The 12,999-nt window shown below is 41.9% G+C and overlaps 1 protein-coding gene across 1 annotated transcript; it reads right to left on the bottom strand.

The window, feature by feature from the left end:
- Positions 1-11,830: 11,830 nt before the first annotated feature.
- On the bottom strand, positions 11,831-12,664 carry LOC27206503 (succinate dehydrogenase assembly factor 4, mitochondrial). Its single transcript, XM_016178277.2, has one exon. It carries the CDS (start codon positions 12,565-12,567, stop codon positions 12,187-12,189), a length of 381 nt encoding a protein of 126 aa, XP_016024990.1. The 5' UTR covers positions 12,568-12,664; the 3' UTR covers positions 11,831-12,186.
- Between the last annotated feature and the right edge of the window lie 335 nt (positions 12,665-12,999).

The following is a 12,999-nucleotide window of genomic DNA, read 5'->3' on the forward strand; positions in this document are numbered from 1 at the left end:
CGCCCCACCGACTCCATAACTATTCCTCCAGCCTCAATGATTTATTGCTAATTTCCCGTCAGAACAGCCATGGCAATATATCTCCTGCATATGGTCACGTAGGGCCCAACCGAGCTGAAAATAACCCAACCCATTAAAAGCCAATGATGGGTGGGTGTAGTTGTGCTGTTAATAAAATCTAATATGCTTAACCACAAAATGGTTGTATTGGGTCTTGTAATTATGCACCTTAATTTGCCCCATTCCCAGCGTCACAGCTTTGCCACACTAATTGTATATGCAGCCGGTGTGGAAGCCATCGTCAGTATTAAAAGGGGATTTTCAGGGAGGTGTATCCAATCCCCAACCACCCGATTGTATATCTTTGTCTTATACCTGCCAGCTACTTATGGAAATCGCTGTGCACTGAGCAGACTATGGAAATTTTCATTTTATTGGCGCCCAGAGCGTCTTGACTGCTCGTAACCCTCTAACTCCAACTTCTATTCCGCCTCCACCTCATCAAGCAAGCCACACGCACTCTGGCATACCAAAATCCTATAAGTAATTGTCAACGTACTTTGGCGCCTCCTCCGCTCCGCCGCTCCTCCTCCACGAATCCTCCTCCTGGCAGCCCAAACCATTTGTATTTATATTAATTAAGCGTCGTTGAGTTGTCTTCCTGTTGCTGCGAACTGGGAACTGGGAAACTTGGGACTGGTGGAATGGGGAATGGAGATTCCTCCCTATCGACAATGTTGTTATCTGTTCAGCTGTCGTCGTTGTTGTAGTTGCTGCGGCTTGTTTTACAAGCTGGATGGGCTTAGGGTTATGGACTCGAAACTCCGGCACTGCGGCACTCTGTTGCCAACCCAACCCCACCGTTCAGGGGCAGACATTTTAATTGCTTGAAATTGATGATAATTAAGCCGATCTGCATATTTGTACTTTCGGAATGTGCTTTGCTATTGTTAGCCAAATGAGTTTTTGGGGGAGTCCTCCCTCCTGACTTTCCCCTTGTCCATTAGGCTTATCGATTATGAATTTTGTTCCAATCAGTTTACTTTCGGTTTAGGCAATTTGATTAGCTTATGAATAACAACGTTGATGGGATTAAATCTGTGGCTAAACATTTAAAATAGTATCTTTCGCTCCCTTGATGTGAAATGAATAAATTGCATTTATATAGAATGTAATAGATACGACATTCAACAATATTTAAATAGGTAAATTAAAAAACTACATTCTCTGCTCTTTTTTATCGCTGGGTCTTTCCAAAGTACTTAGTTATGGTCACAGCCATTTTGCGCACCCTTAGTCGAGGATTACTGTGTACTTGTAGGGTTTTACCGCTAATTACACTTCATCCGGATATTAAGTACACACAGACTGCACCCAAGCCACATTAGGGCAAACGTGGGCGAGTGATCAATAGGGGCGAAGCCATAGGAGGACCTCAAGGGAAGTAATTAAAGATTTCCAAACTGTTGCGACTGAAGTGTATAATTCACTCAATACTTTCGCTAAGGTCTACAATTAATCAGCTCTTTCAAAGGTGATACTTAGACCAGGTAATAGTAACAACCTTCAATTAAAAGTCAATTAGCTTGGTCCGGTCTGGGAAGAGCTGGGGGCCCTCGGAAGGATACGGGCTGGGTCGGTCATGTGAAACAATTTGAGACAGCTGTCGAAAACCACACGTTGCTAATTGTTGGCTGTAGCCGAATATGTGTATATATAAGTATGTATTTGATTGGTACCTTCGAAAGGTGGGCGAAACCCGCAGAAGATTAAATAAGAAAGAACAAACCTTTTTGCACCTTTGCAGTGTCAAACGATGATGACGTTCAAAAAGTAGATACACTAGGAGTAGTTCTTTCCCGAATACTCTTTAGAATATATTGAAACTTTTTAAAAATAGTAAATAATAAATCTGTTATGCATTGATTTATATAAAATTAATCTATGAAGATTAAATATCTTATTATATTTAAACTTATTATCCATATAAATGTATAGCTAGAAAGCGCACTCTTTCAGAAGATACAAACTGTATCTTATAGCGCATATACCCTTGCTACTTTCTCAGTCCGGACAACCACAAATACCCGAGTGTGAACACATTACCCGGACCAGGGGCATTGAGGTTAACCCGAAGCGGCAGTGACAAGGATGCCAGGCGACAGGAAGTGGTAACTACTAAATAAGCAGCTCCGACTTGTGGGTGTGGCCAGTGGGAACCGGGCCAGACCAAACCGAACGGAACCGTGTGGAACGGAACTTGACCAGGGTCAGCAGTTGGTAGTGAAGCGCATGTGACAAAAGTGGGATGAGCTGTGGAAATGCCACAACACAATTTTTCCTTCCTTTTCCTTTTATTTTATTTTTTTTTGTATTCATTTGTTAGGGCAGACGTTTGGCATACAGGACTACTGCTCGTTGGTGTCGTTGTCAGCTTACCGAGCTGGTTTTCTGCCGGGTTTCTCCGGCGGGTTTCTCAGTCGTGGCTGGTTGGGTTTAATTCTGTTTTCGGGTTAAGTAAGTGAATAAGTATGCGCTAAAATTCAGTCAACCGCATTAAGTATTTAAGCACTCAGCACACGCTCAGCAGCGAGACTTACACACTCGTCGGGGTATCGCATTGCCATTGCCCCGCTTGGGCATTTCCCATCGCTCCCCTATTCTATAGCCTATACACTCGAAGAAAAATGTTCAAAAACTTAATTTACATGATATGATATGAAAATATTTAACATGCTTAAACTATGCCTTTAACATTCATAATAAATAAGCACTTAATTTGTATAAATATATATTCACCTGTAATGTAAGTTTAAGATTATATTGAGTAGTTACTCAATTATTTTTTTTGTGTACGTACCTAGCATCTGCCTTGGCGAAATCGCTTGGTTAGCATTTTTCCACAACAACGCATACACTTTGAGGTAGCTTTTCCGCTAATGAACGCATTAGGCGAAAAGGCGACGACACAAACGATGGATGAGGGAACCTTGTTGCCGGCTTAGTTCCTGCAATGGTGGGATATTTTATTAAGTACTTAACATGCCGCTTTCTTTGCGCGCAGACACATTTAGGCTCCCCTGGCATTTGCCTACAATTACCGACTTGCTACAGTTATGTGGACGACGGTACGCTGAATTACACAACGTTTGAGGTTAAGCGGATTTTGTAATTATCCGACTCGTAGCTACAGCGAAATAGATGGGGGGACTTAAGCATAGGCTCTGGTAAATGAAAGGGCCATGGGCTTACACCCGGCTCGAATGTCTGACTTTCGAGCTGCTTAACTCTTCATGTCGATCGCATCAAGCCATTTGCAGCTGCAGTTGGTAAGGCCACGGTGTAGTTGGTTAGCTAAGTGCACTACATCTATATTGTGTTCGTATAAAAACATAAATATAATTGCAGAAGAGTAACTCAAGGCTTAGGGGAGATTAATATGATTGAAAAAGAAATTATAAAAGAATTGTATTGCTATGATTTCTTTGCTAAATGGAACACTTTTAATAGAGACACATAAATAGAGAATTAAGGAGAATTTATTAAGCTCTAATCCTGCATTCTTGATTTTTGGGATATCTATTTTCTCTGACGCACACCTGCTAGTCTAACAGATACCCTCTCTAATGATCGGAACACCGAAGCGGTGTGCATCGTCACTACGTGTTCTTCGGTCCGTGGTGATAATATGCGCACGGCCTGTCTAATCGCGATACATTGTTGCTCCGGAAACTCCTCTCTCTATATGTTACCCATAATTTAATTCTGCGGCTGCATTTACCGCATTTCGCTTGGCCAACACCACTCACGAACCAAGTTAAGTCATTACTGTGTGTGGTGATCGCTGGCGTCATGCACAGGCACTCGTACACGCTTATGATTTCCAGAAATTACAACTACTAATTGTCATAAAAAACCATTAAGCACATTACCATTTATTAAATCAGGCAGGGAAGCGTGCCTCCTCCGGCCCCAAATGCATTTCGCTTTAATTATGCCACGTAGCAGCGGCGCAGAGTGTCGATTGGCGGGGGATGCGGCGAGTGTTCTGAATTTCCACGAAAATTTCATGTAATTATATGTATGTATGTATGAATGGATGTGTGGGCAGGGGCACCATACCCATGCGGCATAATTTTTAATAAGTATAGGTGGTGTGGAACATCGGCGCCAGCCACCCGACTGCCTTCGATAATGACTCGATCCCTGAGGTTCACCCTCGCTACTCCCCTCCCCCATTTTCAATTTTCCACTTGCAGCTAATTCAACAAACAGCAAATGTGCCAACCAGATGCACGTGATAGGTATGCTATAGAGTTAGGCAACATTGTCTTCATGGACGAGAGAGACACTCCCTTTCGATTCTGTACGTGTCAGCTCTTATCTCCTTCCCCCGGATTTCTTTTGTATGAATTTCATATTTTTATGGCTTCGTGGAAAGGCGAAAAACTCATAAAATTTATAAACGCACACAAATTTGTACGTAATTACAATAAAAACCCATAAAATATATCATAAAAATCCAAAAATGCCCATCGCCAAACGCACTTACAGGAAGCCGCGAGGGAGTTTCCCAACAAAATTTCTAAGTAAATTTATTATTATGACACAATTTTTATGCTCTTTACGATTATTTTTTGTCGTGTGTCGTCAAATGGATGTGGGTGTGTGAGTGCGGGACATTTGATAATTTATGGGTTGAGTTTTATTACGTTTGATTTGTTTATGTGGCAATTCCGAAGAGAGCTGGCCAACGAAAAAATTATAATAATAAATAAGTTTGGCCTCATCCCAGCCGAGAGAACCCATCCCATTCAATCTGATAGGTGTGCGCGTGTAGCGCCAGATTTCCTGTCCACGATTTCGTTTTATATTTCTGTTTATTATAGGAATAATTGCACGCTGCTCATACTAATGAAAGATTGTGGGTGTTCCTCAACTGCCACTTGGTTAGCAAAGGGGGTTTCGAACGAGGTCTAGATCGATCAGTTCGAGGAATTTCAGTATGGGGTGTTTTCAATAACAATAAAAGCTAGAAAAACATTAAGCAATGTGTCTAACGATTTTTGTATATTATAAGTTGTATTATATTTTACATTGTATTGTATATTATATTCATCATTTTATATTTCTTACATTTTATTATAAGAACCGAATTTCTAATCCTCCTAAGATAGTACTTTCTTAAATTGCTTAAATCCTGTTGCATTCTTAGATAAATCCCAATATTTTCGCCATTTACCCATCTGCAGTTAGGGACTTTCGGTTGAGAGTTCTTTTTCAAAACAGGATTCGATGCATCAAATCGAGCATTCGATATGTTGAGATCCAAATAAATTGTTGACATTTTCGACGGACGCTGGGCGAGAGGCCAACCCAAATGTCCTTGTATCCTCCCGCCTCCTGTTTTGAAATTAAATACATCTGTCGCTGTCGTTGCTGTTGTTTTTGTTGTGCACTCTGCTGTGGCTGCTGACAAACTGGAAACCATATGAGAACAATAATGGATTGGGTGTCCAGAGCAAATCCTAGAGATGCCGGGCTACGTGCATCTTCCTGCTTCACGCTCAACTGCAAGCAAATGTGTGGGCAATAAATTATAAATTCGTTTGACTTCTGCTGCCAGCCGCCTGCTGCCTGCTGTTTGCCGAGAATGGGGCAGAACCGTATAGAAGGAGTGTGTGTCCTGTCCTGTGGCCCTTTTCTATGGCCGTTATCCTTGACCGCCGCCCTCGCATTGAAAGCGTGTCCCTGGCACCTACCCGACTATCTGTGTGTGTGTTTGCTCGACCATAATTCACCGTGACAAGCCAAAAACCATTAGTAAAGGCAATAAAAATGACAATAGAAGTCAATTTCCATGTTGTGTGTTCCAGTTTTCGTTACGGATTTTCCATTGTGAATGTCCCTCTCTGCTGATGCAGTTTTTCTCCAGCAATTTTCAGCCGCAGTCAACGTTTCCAGCGCTTAATGAGCATGTTCCATAAAATTGAACAATATTCAAAATGAACGCCCATAAATATGTCACATAAATCACACCGAAAGTGGTTCAAGATATTAGGGCAATCAACATACAAAAATTACGTCCACCCATCATCAGCGCCATCAACGAAATCAACCGCTTGTTCTGGGTTTTACCATACATTTTCGCCAAGGGGCGTGGACATTTAAATTAATCGATTAAATTCAAACTACCTACTGTTAGGGAAAGTAACTTCTAAAACAACTAACTAGCTAAATTTCATATATATTTATATTTTTGGTTTATAATATAAACCATGTAAAAAGCTTAGATTTTCATTTCTAATATATAGTAATATTTTAATACATTCCGTTTTCTTTATAATTCAATATTTATTTCTAATAAGCATGTCTAAAATGTAGTTTAAAAATAGATGAGTTTATTTGCCATATTGTTTGTTCAGCACTGTTGAGTTGACACATTGCTAAGCATTTTTGTTCTGCTGAGCTGATTTATACATTCTTTTAAAAACGAAACGAAAATTTCGTTGAAAATTAAAACTGTCATATTTTGAAATGTTCTGTGTCATGTTTATTTGCTGACATCCGATGTGCCACCAGTGCCGAGTTAAGTTTCAGCTGTAAATTGTATTTTCAAAAGAGTTTTCCTCTCGCTCCGCAGACAAAAATAGCGCCAGGTCATGGAACATTTAGAAAATGAGGAGGCGGTACCAGAAACAAAGCGGGAAATAACTTTTTATGGGACTTAGGCCGTCTCGGGATATTTCCTTTATCGCATGCCTCTCCGTTCGATGGTTTTCGATGGTTGAGGGAGGTGGGGATGGCAGGCGGAGGTTGTGAGGAGATTTAATATTGTTTATGAGGCATCACCCAGTCAAAGCGAGAAGAATTAAAATGTGCAACGACGCGAAGGAGGTTGAACTGGCATGGAAATGAAAATGCCGCCGCCAACATAAATTATAGCATTTAGTGTGAAAAATGTTTAAATAAATTAGTCTGCACGAGAGGCGTTTTGGGGTTTGCTAGGCATTAAGGGATTAAAGCTTTGGAAATTATAACATAAATAAAACCTAAATTTTTCAGTTATTAATTTTTACAGTCGCGTATTTCAGTCAAAGACTTGGGTGTAAATTAGTCAAGGTGGATGTGAAATTATGTATTATGTATTATCAAGGGGTTTTTCATAAATACTTAATGTAAATATCTTACATTTCTATAATATGGCGTACATATAGAAACAATTGACCTGGAAACCATAATTTTCATGTGTTTATCGCACGGTTAGAGCCTTTATTAAATCGGAATCAGGGTCACCGAAGTTCGTAAACAGGTTAATAAAACTGTCATGAGTGCCAGCTCAAACGCTGCGGGACATCATTGTCAGGTCAAGACCAGGACCTCGCCAAGGACCTGTGTGACATGCATGGACAATGAGGCAGCTGAAAGGAATGGAATTGCAGCAGGACTTGGTCATAAATTGCCTGCTGTTTTCGGCTGGGATTGTGCTGGGCCGAACTTCTTCCATACTCTCGCATGTCGCCCAATAATAGGTGCCAATAAAAATTTATTGCAGTTTGACCACCATGAAATCATCGTTAGGCAGTGACAGTTCCTGCCGCGTTCGGGTCACCTCCTCCGGCAACTTGAGAAAAGAGATCAGATCGGATCAGGGGATGCTCAGCGGGAAAAGGTCAATGGAATCACCGCAGGACATGGTTTGAGACACGGAGAAGGTGAAGGTTGCCCCTGCCGCCCACATAACTTGACTTCGGGCTGGCCTTCTGTCGTTTTCCCCAGCGATGGCTGGCACAAAGCGCACACCAGCTCACTCGGCTCGTTTGTCACATTTAACAGATTTGTTATCCTGTCGAGTTAATGTCGGGCACACAAGTCCCGACTGCCCGACTGTCGCACACACATGTCCTGGCACCCCCTGCGCCCTGCACCATGCATTGCGGGTCTTGAGTCCTGGCTGAGTCCTCGATTCACGAGAATCGCTTGACAGGGACCTTGGGCTGGCAATAAAAACAAAAGATTGATGGCATTGGGCACACGTTCGATTTGTTTTCCTGTTGCTCGACAGCTCGCCCACCCCTCCTCTCCGCTGGGGCATGTCCTTGTGCCTTTTAGTGCTTTGTAATGTCTTAACATTTGACACATCACTTGGATTTCATTCCGTACACCGGCAAACAGCAGCCCACCCCGATATCCACTAAGGATATTGCTCGTTAGTTAAGGTTTCTAATAAATTTGTGCAACACATTTCTTTCCTTTCGGGGCTTGTTGTTGCCCGCCATCCTCTGTCGTCGCTTGTAACATTTTTATTTGATAACATATTGCTTTTGCCCTTTTCACGAAATCTTTTTCCTTTTGCCCGTTCCGTTTGGTTTCGGATTTCGAGTCCACCCCGAGAACCCCAACTGTTTTCCCAGCCGTTTTGCTTGGGTTTCCTCTCTAAAATATTGGCTGGAAACTCGAGCCATCGTCTGGCGTCTCAACTGGAAGCCCAGTGGCCAAGTGATTTATGGCGTCTGTGTTGGTCATTCAACTGCATTTGATTTAGGTTGTAAATTGTTGTATATTGCGGCCGTCGCGTTTCGCTTCCTGTTTATGTTTGCTCCCTAAATTCAGCGCCCTGTTCCACTTTCGCTGCTCAACATTTTTCGCTAATGAATTTATGGCAGAATTTATGGGCGCGGTGAAAACTTTGAGGGTAAGTAGCAATGGCAATTCGTATGGGCTCAGTTAAAAAAGTCACGGGAAAAGTCAATTAGAATAATTTGGAAAGGTTTTACTTGCCAAAAATATACAGTTGTTATATGAAAACATTTAAATATATGAAAGTCTTACTGCACTTAAAATAAATCATATAATTTCCTTGCAACCGTTTCTTGAATAATGGTAAAAATCGAAGCCACTCTGAAGGTTCTTGTCATCCACGACATCTCTCCACCAAGAACAATAAATCTCGCAAATTTCACAGTCATCCAGTGATCATTAGGAAAGTTACACGTTCTTTATTTTCCTTCAGCTTCACTTATTTTTTCTACGGCTTTTTTGCGGTCATCAGTGGCTTAGCGAGATGGAAGGTGTGAGTCATCTATGACAGGCGAATATTATCCTTTGGCGGGACGAGAACGAAAGTGATAAACGATGGCGGGAAAAGCGAAAAGCGAGCTGAGGAATAGAAACAGGAATTGGAAGAGGAATGCCAAAGAGCCTGACACTTGGACGTGAGCACACAAATAACACTTAACACAATAACAAACAAACTTTTCGACTAATGACAGTCCAAGTAGCAAACAATTTATCGAATGCCAGAAAGGAGAAGCCAGCAGGACGAACACATACACCCATTCGCACCGAGAGTTCCTTTTGCCAAGTCATTAATCTTGTTTCGCTCTGGTCGATATGGCATGGATGTGGCTCAGGGGAAGTCAGCGGGAGTCCCAATACCCGATTCCCAGCCATGTCGTCGTTATCCTTTCAAGCGTGAACACATGCGATTACGTCTTGGTGTGTGTCCTTGTTGTTGCCAGTTTCCGCATTTTCCTGCGCCAGGCGGCTGCCATGATTAAGTGCCATTTTGAAAAGTACTAAAATCCTGTTGGTCATGGCCCTGGACCTCAGCGCCCCACACTACACACCGTACCCACCGCCCCCTCCCGCCAAACTGGCAATGTCAAAGTGTCAATGATATATGTTATACGCTCCGATAAGACGCCCTCTCTGCGGAGGTAAAAGGACCTGGGCGGAAGGACCTCTGGGTGGGTTGTAAAAATCCCGTGTTTCTGGCTCGACTGCTGAAATCTGTGCACGTTCGCACAATAACATAATAGTTCCCGATTCTCCATCTTCTCTCGCTCTTTTTATTTGACACTCGTTATTTTTCGACCGTTTTTCTCAGTGTCTATTTGGTTCTGCGCGTGTTAAAAATGACTTGATGCATTGCCAAAACAGTTAATAAAATACAGGATTGATGCAGCAAGAGAATACGGTAATAACTTTTATCTTATTTTATTTAGCTGGTTAATTTTAGTACAGGTGCCTTAATTTAACTGCTGAATCACACTTGATTTATTTCAGTAATTGTTGTTATAAATGGCGCGACTACTAAGTGTTTAATTTAGCGTTCGAAAAGCGGTACAAAATTAATTAGGCTTCATTCATTAAATTTATTACTCATCGAGTTCCGGGTTAGCTTTGAGGATTTTGATATGACAATCATTAGAATGATGATGGATCATTAAACAATGATGTGAGTGATTTTGAGGCTTGCACTGAGCCCGTTGTAATAGTTTAAAGAACTAAAAACGTAGTATCTTTTGACATCGTAAAATGGTTTTTTCCAGAGATTTCTCGATTGAAAACGTGTAGTTTCCCCAGTTCCGGCAATAGCCTCCAATTTGCCGTCGGTGCTGGGTTTTCGCCAGCTGTAAATTGATTCGGCAAAGGCGAAATCTCTCAAGTGGGTGCGAAACTGATCGTAAACAGCCTCTTTGCCCACTCGTTCCCACAATTCCAAGTACTTTCGATGTGATCGAGAGATCTCGTACCGACAAGACTGATGATCGTATGCATTGGGCCATCTCGCAGCCAAAAACCAAAACAAAAAAAAAGGCCAGCTGAGAGAGAAACGTAACCGGAAAAAATCAAAGGCAAAACAATGATCAAAGCTGTCATTACAGATCGAGGGGCGGTCTTTGATCTTGCGCCGCAATGTGGTTCAGTTGGGGGATTTTATGTTTTGTTTTTTATTTGATTTTCACTTTGTTCTATCAATCAGCGCCTACTACTTTGCGACCGACCCGAGAGGCGAAATGGAGAAGGGTATACGGTTTTACGGATCGGTTCCGTTCGGCCTGGGTTATAAAATGATCTTGAGAGCAACGGTGGTATGCGTGTGTTTTCCTTACTTTTCACGTAATAAAAACACATTAACAACAACAAGCAACACGTTAATTTCGTTTAAAAATAAAATAGACGAAATAATTGCCGTTGCAGGGGCTTTCTCACCGTCCTTCGCCCACTAAGTCGTTGGAAAATCGCATTTGATGGATGATGGAGGAAGTCGTCGCTTCTCGCGCCTGTTGAGCATTGGGCAAGTTGTCGATTTGGGATTTGGGATGTGGATTTCTGTGGATTACCAGAGTCAGCTGCTGTGTAATTTCGTGTATATACATAAAGGCATTTTGTGGATTTCCTGGAATTTATGCGGAATTTATCTTTCTTTCGAGCATTTTACGTGCTTAATTTGTTGGATTGTGATTGATCTTTGGTTTGGCGTTTTGCCGACGTCGGCATTTGATTAAAGGTGTAAATACGAGGTGTGATGGGATTGACGTACTGTGCTGTATATTCCAAACCGACTTACTCGTTGTATGTCATTGAGGTATGCAAGAATTTTCCATTTTTAAATTACCCAAACATTGTCAATTAGCTGAAATAAATGTAGTAGCCTTAGGAAACATTTCACTAATTTCTATTTGTGTTCATTAACAAATCCAGTTTAAAGCCCACCGAAATGTCAACACGGGCAAAGAGGCAAAGCAAAACAGCTGCAAATCTTCTTCGAAAATTTCCAACAAAGTTTCCAAACCACAAAAACGTTTTTCAGGGCCTTAAGAAAGAAATTTATGGCATTTAAAAACCCCTTTATGTGTCTTCGTCAAACGCACTCTGGCTACGAAATTAGAAGCAAACAGCGAAGACACACAGAAGTTTTTCTATTAAAAATCACGTAAACTGTCGCCTTAATTTCAAATGAATCGAAACGTTTCAACCGAAGCCCCAAAAACAGCACTCCAAATAATTTCAGCTTAGGCACGATTCTCTGCCCCTGAACCATAAATAATGGGAGTAGAAGATTCGGTCGCGACTCTCTATTCTGAGAACCCCTTTTCTTCGAGAGGCGAAAGAAAGGGCTATCAATTTAATTTTGATGGCATGGCCATCCACAAATCCTCTCGATAGAAGCCACAAAGAAATCACACAAAGAAATTTATGTAATGCCTTCGCAGAAGCAGCACTGGGTATGGGTATCTTGATTTTACTCATCTTGATCTGGATTCCGTGGCTACTGTAGCGCACAGTTTTCCTCGCCCATCGGCAGTGTAACAAATTGTGAGTGCTTCTGTTGCTAACACGGTTAATAAATCACAATTGTCCAAAGAAAAAGGTGTCGAGGTGAAGATATGACTCCGCTCAGAAATCCGTGACTCGTCCCTTGCGCTCCCAGTCGCCATAGCGCGTGGGTTCTGGTCCCGCCTGTCCACCGATTTCCCCGGTATACGGATTGGTATTATTGGGCCACGGTTTCAGGGGCTCCTTTTCGTGGGCCGGATGTGGTGCACACTCGGGCAGTGGTTCTAGCGGCGCCTCCGATCGCAGCTTTTCCCGGAACTCAAGATAGCGCTTGCTTAGTTTTTCCTCGGGATTCGGTGGCAGCTCAACCCTCTGTCTATTCGCTGGTGTTTCCATTTCTTCGACATCATCTTTTTTCAAACTACTGGCTGCCTTTGCCAGAGAACATCGTCTTATGTGTAGTCCGCATTTGGAGATCAGGGCTCGACAGGATCTAATCATTTGGGGGCTTTATTTTTTGGTTAGTAAATGTGTTACAGATTTGTTTTTGGCTAAACAATTTCCAACGACGAAATATTTTTCAAGTGAAGATGTCAAGATTTTGTTACTTCATATGATTACTTGTTTTTGTTTAATAATCTTGTTGATTAGTGTTTAATTATCTGCGTTGCAATCAGAAAACCTATTGCTTTCCTTTCAGCAATTAGATATTTTGCCATTAAGTCATGATCCGTCACAAGATCTTTTCCCAAAGGGTTAAAGCCCGCCTCATTTCACATTTTATCCATTATAGGCGGCATTACCAACATGCTGTCCAAACACCGCTTGACATGAATCCGCCTGACAGGCCAGATCAAATGTCTGTCTCCGTCTCCGTTAGGGAGCCTCAAAGTCTCAGCTCGAAGCCTTAGCAAAACGCTGGCTGAGTGACAA

The sequence above is a fragment of the Drosophila simulans genome, chromosome 2L (genome assembly GCF_016746395.2).
Source record: "Drosophila simulans strain w501 chromosome 2L, Prin_Dsim_3.1, whole genome shotgun sequence".
NCBI lineage: Eukaryota > Metazoa > Arthropoda > Insecta > Diptera > Drosophilidae > Drosophila > Drosophila simulans.

Excerpts from the sequence above, each read along its gene's own strand:
- LOC27206503 (XM_016178277.2), bottom strand. The coding sequence starts at position 12,567 with ATGATTAGATCCTGTCGAGCCCTGATCTCCAAATGCGGACTACACATA.